Source organism: Nicotiana tomentosiformis, chromosome 9 (assembly GCF_000390325.3).
Source record: "Nicotiana tomentosiformis chromosome 9, ASM39032v3, whole genome shotgun sequence".
Lineage (NCBI taxonomy): Eukaryota > Viridiplantae > Streptophyta > Magnoliopsida > Solanales > Solanaceae > Nicotiana > Nicotiana tomentosiformis.
This window is the reverse complement of record NC_090820.1, coordinates 18639826-18649125: the sequence shown is the minus strand read 5'-3', so window position 1 is coordinate 18649125 and position 9300 is coordinate 18639826. Positions and strand designations below refer to the sequence as shown.

General features: G+C 33.6%; 1 protein-coding gene across 2 annotated transcripts; it reads left to right on the top strand.

Moving 5' to 3' along the window:
• Positions 1 to 4085: 4085 nt before the first annotated feature.
• LOC104116394 (heterogeneous nuclear ribonucleoprotein 1-like) lies at positions 4086 to 7752 on the top strand. 2 transcript variants are annotated; one of them, XR_690839.4, is made up of 3 exons: positions 4086 to 4439; positions 5520 to 6835; positions 7361 to 7752. XR_690839.4 is itself a non-coding variant. In XM_009627246.4 (2 exons), exons 1-2 carry the CDS (start codon positions 4218 to 4220, stop codon positions 6717 to 6719), a joined length of 1422 nt encoding a protein of 473 aa, XP_009625541.1. In that variant the 5' UTR covers positions 4111 to 4217; the 3' UTR covers positions 6720 to 7007. The 2 variants fall into 2 exon arrangements, 1 of the variants encoding a protein (XP_009625541.1); XM_009627246.4 differs by lacking the exon at positions 7361 to 7752 and having other exon boundaries at positions 4111 to 4439; positions 5520 to 7007.
• The last annotated feature ends 1548 nt before the right edge of the window (positions 7753 to 9300 follow it).

The window sequence follows — 9300 nt, the reverse complement described above, 5'->3', positions numbered from 1 at the left end:
ACGCCGCTGCAGGCCAGATTGGCTTATTATTAGCGCTTGGGCAGGATCTGCCCCTCCGGAGTCTGACATACCAGCAATGAGCGCATGTACCGTACAATGCTGAGTGACTGAGTGTGATGAGCGAGAATTGAGACAGTCAGATTGAGTACTTTGAGAGTGTTACGTGAGGTTTTCATTGTGTTGCATCACATGTTATATGCACATTGGCATGTAGATATAGAGATGTAATATTCCTCGTATTAGTCATACTTGGCATATTTTATTGTATTGAACTTAACTGTTAAACCTTAAAGCATGTCTACATTTGTACTGGGTACCAACAGATTATGAGTTTCTCTAAGATATTATTGCCATATTTCCTGTCATTTCCGTACTCTTAAACTCTGCATTTGGATTGTATTGGTTGAGCTCGTCACTGCTTTCAGTCCAAAGGTTAGTCTTGTTACTTATTAAATTACTTGTACTCATACTACACTCTGCACTTCGTGTGCAGATCCAGGTACTTTCGGGCACGGAGGTTGCTAGTGTTGGAGCTTATTCAGTTCAGAGACTATCGAGGTAGCTGCCTTGGCGTCCGCACACCTTGACTCTCTTCCTTTATCTCTTAGTTTCATTTATATTGTTCTACCTTCCTAGACAATGTTTCAGTTGACATACCGTGTTATTGTATAGATGCTCATGTACTTAGTGATACCCGAATTTTGGAAAATTCTGTATTGAGTTGTAGTGTTCTCGTGGAGTATTTATGAGATTTTTCTCTTGAACTTATATTACTATGTCTTTCCAAATTTAAATATGCGTGTTTTTTGTGTGAAAGTCGGCTTACCTAGTATTGCGATAGGCGCCATCACGACATGTGAGATTTGGGTCGTGACACTTGTCAATTGACTTAATATTTTAATACTACTTCTCTTTTAATATGACATAATTATATATTTTCTTATTCTGGAATTTTTGTTTTCTTTTACACTTATGTTATATTGTTCAAATTCTTCAATTGTATAAATTTATCAATAATTTTCTTGAGTGTTATTAATTAATTAAAATATAAATATTATAAAATTATCTTTATCCCCCTCTTTTCGTACATTCTTTTCTATTGTAATATTTGATTAGTTTTCTCATTTTGTATTTTACTGCAAATTTAAATAATATAATTTTTTTTACTAAATTATAATTTTTAATTCATCAAAAAGTATAAAGAGATAAGACTTTTATTATTTTTATAAAAACGCTACTAATAATTTTAATAATTAACAATTTATGTTTTAAATATAATATATTTTCTTATGTATAATATCCTAATATTTTCTTTATATTTTTGTATTTTTCTTTATGAAATTATGAGTTTTATTTATTAACTAAAATTTTCTACATGAGAAATTTAATTAGTATATAAATTTTTACGCTATCGCTTGATTTTCTTTTAGTATTCTTCCTTTATGACTGTTTGTTTATTATGATTTTAGTTATGTGTATATGTACGACTTTTCTCATAATAATTCTAATTATAAGTCTTATATTTTTATATTTTCCCACAAATTTATATTTTAATTCTTTTTTGTTCGCTGCTTATCTAATTGTATTATCCATTATCTAATATTATTAAATTGATATATGAATTTTTAATAAATTTCTAGCTTAGTATAATAACTACTCCCAAATTTGAATTGAAAGTTTTTTATTTCTTAATTTTTGTTTTTATTTTAAAATAATGTTAAAACTCCAAATTTGAATTGACAACTTTTTTTTATTTTATTTAATTTTGTTGTTTATTTTAAAAATAATTTTAAAACTCCAACTTTGTTTGAGCTTTGTCCTAAAAATCTACACTTGTCGTCTTATGGTTATCCCACTTGTCGTCTTTATATATATATATATATATATATATATATATATATATATATATTAGGTAAATTACTCCCCAATTTGATTTGGTAGTTTTTTATTTTAAAATAATTTTAAAATTTCAACTTCAAACTACTTCCCAATTTGAATGAATAATTTAGTTTTTTATATTTTTATTTTTTATAGATAATTATAAGATATCTACATTTATTAATCAAGTAGAGTAATTAATTAATTCAAAATTTAAAATTCAAAAAGTTTTTTTTTTAGTTAGAAAGGTAGTTTACTTTGTATTAACAATGTCAATTGACTTTTTGTGGTTATGTCGCTTGTCTTAATATTGTGCTTTTGCTTCTCCTATTCTATATAGATAGATTATATTATCTGAGAAAATATTTCAACCTATTTTGAAGCAAAAGTCACAGTTCTATTGTTAATTTTAATTTTGCTTTTCTTACATTAGAAAACCACAACTATAACAAATCAGAAAACAAAAGCAAAAATAAATTCTCTTAAGATTAAACAAAGTTAAATTATTTTATGATCCAAACACCATGTTTAACTCGTAGAGTGTCAAAAATGACGGTTAGAAACTCCCAAGCTTGATGTACAAAGCAGAAAAATTGAACCAAATAAAAGTATAAGGGCTAGAAATATAATTAATCTATTCCATAAGTACCATTCAAAAGTTGGAGACATGTGGTATATCATGATTTTACGGTACATACTTAGGTATCCCTTTTTTAAATAATTATGATATTCGCCATATACCATAATACACTTTGCATCGAATTTTATGAGAAACCCATGGAAAGAGTTTTGATTCTTTGGAAGTGGAAAATGTTGCAAAATCAGAATATAATCACCCAACATTCTAATAAAATGACATGTAGCATAACATTCCAAATTCTTTATAAAACAATCACATAACTACCACTAAGTGGTCATATATGCTTTTGTACTATTTCTAAATTATCCATTTCCACTTTTATTTTTGCAGTCTGTTGTGAATTTTTCTCTTAAGCTTGATTAGAAGTAACTAATTATGAAATCTTCTAAACTAGTTTAACATTTATGAGTAACACATATATTTAGAATTCAATAGATATTGTCTGATAGCTACAAGTCCAAAAGAAGTAGGCATTTGGACATTTGATGGAAACTTTGAAAAAACAGTTTTTGAAATTATGTTGAAAAAGTTTTTGAAATTATGTTTAAAAACAGTTTTTAAAAGTTGAAGTTGTGTTTGGTGATGTATTTTACTTGAGAAAAGTTGAAGGGTGGGTGTAAAATTTTTTTACCCAAAAACTGGCACAAACCACTTTTTAGAACTTGAAATTTTTTCTTCTAAATTGTTTAAAAATCTGATCAAATTCCAGTAACAAAAAATATTTTTAATTTTTTTTAATAAAGTAAGATTTTTATGTCCAAACGAGAGCAAAAGGACAATATCATATTTAATTATTCCCACAAAAGTGTGAGTTAATGATCAACTTCTATTTTAGTACTTTCATCACCATTATGTGCTATTAATGCCAATATGCACTAATTTAATGATGCATAAATATAGTCGTAATTATTTCTTATCTTGTGATAAAAAGGGCATAGACTCATTTTGAGTTTAAGCTAAATTATTCTAAACAGCTTCAAAGTTTCAATTAAAATAGATTTCGAGTATTTAATTTTTCATTTTTCTTATTTCTTTTTCGTTTTGAATTATAGCTTTTGACAAGCGGTCAAATTAGCTTAGACTTGTTATAATACTAAATTGATTTAAATGTTAATCTAATCACCATGACACAAAATTTCACATCTAATTTTCAATTATATCTCGATTAGTGTATTTAAAGGTTCATAAAATGACTTCTTAACACGAAAATTATTTTGTGTACATATAAACTACTTTACTCGTCAATCAAATTTAATATTTTCATTTTGCACTTCTATTTTAAGAAATTATATTACCTTACGGATAATCACTATTCTTCTTTTAAATTAACATCTCATCGCCTAATTTTATTTAAAAAACTTGTAGTCCCTCCCTCATGAACAAATTTCTATAGAGAAGCAAAAAATAGGAGGTTGAAAAATATAAAAATTTAAAAGGAAACAAAAGAAAAAAAAATGCAAAACAAAATAAAATCAAAGCATCGAATAGTGACGTTAGTACATAGTTATACACTTTAGAAAAAAATATCTCTTACAAATAATCGAATATCACCACATTTCATCACATTAAATCTGAACCGTTAACTCCTCGTACGCTAACATAGTTCCCCTTTTTCACTTCTCTAACCCTCGTTTTCTTTGTCTTTCTCCTCTTTCCTCAAGTCGGCCGCGTCTCTCTTCCACTCCTCAGAAACCCTAAAATGGATTCAGATCAAGGGAAGCTGTTTATCGGAGGAATATCATGGGAGACAAGTGAGGAGAAACTGAAAGACTATTTTCAAGGATACGGCGACGTTTTGCAGACTGTTGTTATGAGAGATAAGATTTCCGGGAAGCCACGTGGCTTTGGTTTCGTTGTCTTTGCAGATCCTAATGTTCTTGATAGGGTTCTTCAAGATGAACACGTTATTGATGGCCGTACCGTGAGTCAATTCTTTTTTTTAATCCTCAGATTTATAAGTACTTTTTTAGACTATATTTTTCTGCTTCGTTTTATCGGGGGTTCTGTTTACACTAATTTTGTTGATTCTTGTTTACTTCCTTAGATTCGTAGATATTTATTGTTTTGGAGCTTTATTTCTGGTTTTAAAACTAATTTGGCTTAGTGGGTAAGTTTATTTCATTGATTCTTGGTTTTTTGTTATTAATTATTTACACTAATTTGGATTATGGGTAACTGTATTTCATTGTGGTTTTTTCCTTAGATTTATTGATATGTACTGTTTTGGACCTTTATTTGTCTGCTTACTTCGTGTTTTTTTGGGGTTAAAAAACTAATTTGGGTTCTGGGTAAGTGTATTTCGTTGGTTTTCTTGTGATTAATTGTTTGTGGGTTCAAGATAGACTTTTTATTGATGGCCGTATAGTGAGTTTTCCCCCCTTAGATTTATAGACATTTAAGTACTCTGTTGGACCTTTATATTTCTGCTTCATTTGTGTTTTCTGTGAGATTAATTGTTTGTGGGATTTTAGTTTAGGCTTGATAGTGTTATTCAAGGTAAGATTTATTTGATGGCCCCCATAGATTTATATGTGTTTTAGTGCTTTTTCATAGAGCTTATTTTTCTGCCCCCCCCCCCCCCCCCCAAAAAAAAAAAAACACTTATTTGTGTTTCATTGATTATAGAATCCTTAGATTTGTAGATGTTCACTTTTTTGGACTTTTATTTAACTGCTTCACTTGTGGTTCTTTTTTGCTAATTTGGCTTCTGCATATATTTCATTGATTCTTGTCTTTGAGATTTATTGTTTGTGATGTTTTCAAGATTTTTGAAAAATGTCACGTATGTTGGTTGTTTTAGATCTTTTGTTGCATTCATTTCACCCTATCAAAGATCTCACAAGGTTCTGTAAAGTTTTTCTATGTCATACAACTATGACTCATTTTGTATGCTTTATTGAGTGCTAACCTGATTGCTGGATATTTCATGCTGATCTTTCGAGGGGGGTTGTTTTTCATGTAAGCCTTTATCGTTGGTTTACCTGACATATTTGTTGTATAGGTTGATGCTAAGAGGGCCTTGTCGAGAGAGGAGCAGCAGGGTTCAAAATCTGGAAATGCTAATAGTGCCAGAAATTTTGGAGGTGGTGGAAATACCAGGACCAAGAAAATTTTTGTTGGGGGATTGCCTCCCACTTTGGCCGAGGATGGATTTAGGCAATATTTTGAAGCTTTTGGTAGCGTCACTGATGTAGTAATTATGTATGACCAGCAGACCAACCGACCTCGTGGGTTTGGCTTCATTTCATTTGATTCTGAAGATGCAGTAGATAGAGTTTTACAGAAGACCTTTCATGATCTGAATGGAAAGCAGGTAGAAGTGAAGCGTGCTCTTCCTAAAGATGCTAATCCTGGTGCTGGTGGCCGTTCCATGGGCGGCGGAGGCGGTAGTGGTATGGGTGGCGGAAGTTATCAGGGATATGGTGCATCAGGTAACAATCCTAGTTCTTATGACAGCAGAATGGATTCCAGCAGGTACATGCAGTCTCAAAATGCTGGAGGTGGCTATCCATATGGTTCATCAGGATATGGTACCCCAGGTTACGGTTATGGACCATCCAACAATGGTATGGGCTATGGTGGTTATGGAAGTTATGGTGGAGCCAATCCTGGCTATGGCAGTGCCACTCCTGGCTATGGAGCTGCTGCAGTTGCTGCCTATGGAAATCCAAATGCACCCAGTACTGGTTATGGAACTGTTCCTGCGGGTGGACCGAGAAGCACATGGGGTTCTCAGGCTCCTTCTGGATATGGGAACGTGGGCTATGGTAATGCTCCTTGGGGTGCTTCAAATGCTGGTGGTGGCGGTGGGCCTGCTAGTGGAGGATCCGGTCAATCTCCAACTGGTACCACAGGATATGGGAATCAAGGTTATGGTTATGGCGGTTATGCTGGAAATGATGGTGCTTATGGAAATCCATCTGGGTATGGGGCTGTTGGACGTGCCAGTGGTGCTCCAAGTGGTAATTCACCTGTTGGAGGTGGTGCTGCAGGAGACATGCAATCAGGTGCTGGGGGTTACATGAGCGGTGGCTATGGTGATGCCAGTGGAAACTCTGGCTATGGGAATTCAGCATGGAGGTCTGATAACTCGCAGGGTTCCGGTAATTATGGTGCTCCACCAAACGGAGCTCATGGTGGCCAAGCTGGATATGGTGGTGGATATGGAGGTGCTCCCAGTCGGCAAGCCCAACAGCAGTGAATGAGATGATTCGTTTTTGTCTCAGACTTCACCTTTTACTGGAGAGTTTTGCGTCACTTTTGCGTTTCACATGCAGAGTGCTGCTCTTGCGAGATGTCACCTGCTAAATGAGACTGGTTGGATTGCTTGAATCCCCTAGTAGTTTGCAGTACTTATTTTCTAGTTTATAATAACTAGTATTGTCACTAGTATTACCTATTTCTGTTATTGTTGTTAAGTGCATTCTTGATCTGGCTTGCTTATGGTTATGTTTATTAGTTAATGTGGTTCATTTGTTTTCGTAGTGCACATATATATTTGCTTTTGTTAAACTTGCGTGAGTTTACCTTTTGATTGAGCCATGGGTTGTGGAGTTAATATTTGAAGTGTGGCTTTAACCCTTTGCCTTCTGAAGCAGGATGGTATGGTGCTATTTTACATATCATTTAAAGAAAAAGTTAAAAAGAAAAATAGAACTCTTTCTATTTTTCTTTGCTTGATGTAGTTGGACCATGAGATATGGTGGTGCTACTTACTCATAGGAGAGCAGTTGTAGCAGACTTGGTAGATCAGTACGTAATGGCTAGCGATAATGTTAGCGGTAGTTGAATTTTGAGAATGGCATAATCATTTCCCCCTGTATTTGACCTTGTGTTGTACAGGAGGAGAGGCCTGAACACTGAATGTGATGAACAGTCCACTCGGAGAAAAATACGACCTGGGTGCTGGAGATGTTGTTTAGTGAAGAAAGGTACCGTACTTGTGGGTTTGGCTTGTTTGATGTGGTATTATCCTGAAACTTGTCATGGTGAGGCAGACCAAGGCCAAGCAGGCGCTGTTGAGTTGTGTAATTTGTGCAAGGGTGAAGACTAACAGCCGTCCACATGGTATATGTTGCATCCAGCTGATTTTGAGCGTCGTATTGATTTTCTTTTGAAATTGGAGAGCTAGACTTTTAGTGTCTCGATAATTTGATTAGGTACTTGACAATTTAACTTGCAGAACTTCTTTAGGTGTGAAACAGCTTTTGTCAATTAAATGGATTCTTTCTCAAGATGGTTGTTAGAAATTAGCATGGTTTAGGTCACTAGTGTAAGTTGATTTCTCTTACCAGTTTCCACCATTACTTCTCGTGTTTATCCATCATCTTATATTAGTAGGTGCCTCGTAGAATTAGAATTCAGCCTGCGGATTGTAGTTAGTTGAGCTTTTTATACTGGTAAGTTGGATCAGTAGTGTAAGATGTTCTGAGTTTCCATCTTCCGTGCTTCTCACATTGCTGCGTTATCTTATATCAGTAGGGTAACTTAGTAGTAGTATAGTGCCTGTTACATCAAATTAGAAGTGTGTAGCTTGTTAGTTGAGCTTTTTTATACTGGAGATTGCCTTGTGTAATAAGAGCATATTCCTTTTTCAATTCATGTGGTAATTTAGCTCCCGCATTGGCCTCTTAAGGAGCTAAGTTCTTTTCTTAGGTCGAGATAGGTTCATGTTTCCATCTACGGTCTATATGGGCGAGAGTTGACACTATCTTGGTGTGCGTCCATCTCTTGTTTTATGAATACATCTGAGGTGAAAAAGTTTTGGATCTTGTTGCTTGTTTACTTATCATTTTACTCATCCTTGTACTTTCCATTGCGTGTGCAATTTCCTGTGCTTCCAAGCATGTGTTCTTTGTTCTCCTTGGTTACCATAGCTGAGAGGGAGTAGTGTCAGTTTTAATGTTTTGTCAGTAATTGAATCAATGAATTAAGCAATTGTGAATAGGTGAGGTCCTTGAGAACATGAAGTTTTAGCATGGCCTAATTGGGTAAAATAACTCATATCCGAAAGCAAGACTTTCAGTGATAAAAAATTGGAAAAGAAATACGAAAAGGCATAAAAGTTTTAACCAGTTTTTAAAATTTGTGAAGATTTTCTTCGTGCAATTTTCTATATTAACTTGAACTCTGAAAAGAGGACGATATGGTGCCTACTCGCGTGCCCTCAAGGGCATCAGGAGAACCCGAGTATGGTTGTTTATCGGGTGGATATTTACATTTAACGGATTGGTTTATTGGTTATCGGCTTATAAATATAGTAATTTGCTAGCCAATCAATAAGATACCGGGTTAGCTATAATCAAGCGATTTATCGGCTAAATTAAATAAACAATAAATATAAAGTACACGAACTATAACTCAATAGAAATAAGGGGAAACTTAATACATATTCCATATTCACAAAAGAAAAGGCTGAACAATGAACATAAATAATTGTCTGAACAAATGTAAGACTCTAAAATACTGAACATAAACAATTGTATCAAAATTACAAGGGAAAGGCTATAGCACTGCCACTTGCGGTTTATCAAAATAAAAAGGGAAAGGTTATATGCACACGGGTAAAAATGTCAATATAATAGTAATTCTTAATGGGTTAAACGGTTTATCCGATAAAAAAATTGAGTAATCCGCCCTACACCGATAAATCGTTAATTATAAAATTCAAATCCATTCACCAATAAGCCAATTTTGCGTTTTGGTTTTGAACAGTCCTAAAACCGAGAATCAAATGCACCTATTTCTTTTCTGAAAATATATTTCTAAACTGAAGTGCAGTA

Bases quoted from the DNA above. Each gene is read 5' to 3' on its own strand.
- LOC104116394 (XM_009627246.4), top strand. From the start codon at position 4,218: ATGGATTCAGATCAAGGGAAGCTGTTTATCGGAGGAATATCATGGGAG. The intron at 4,440-5,519 runs GTGAGTCAATTC...TTTGTTGTATAG, and splicing joins ACGTTATTGATGGCCGTACC to GTTGATGCTAAGAGGGCCTT.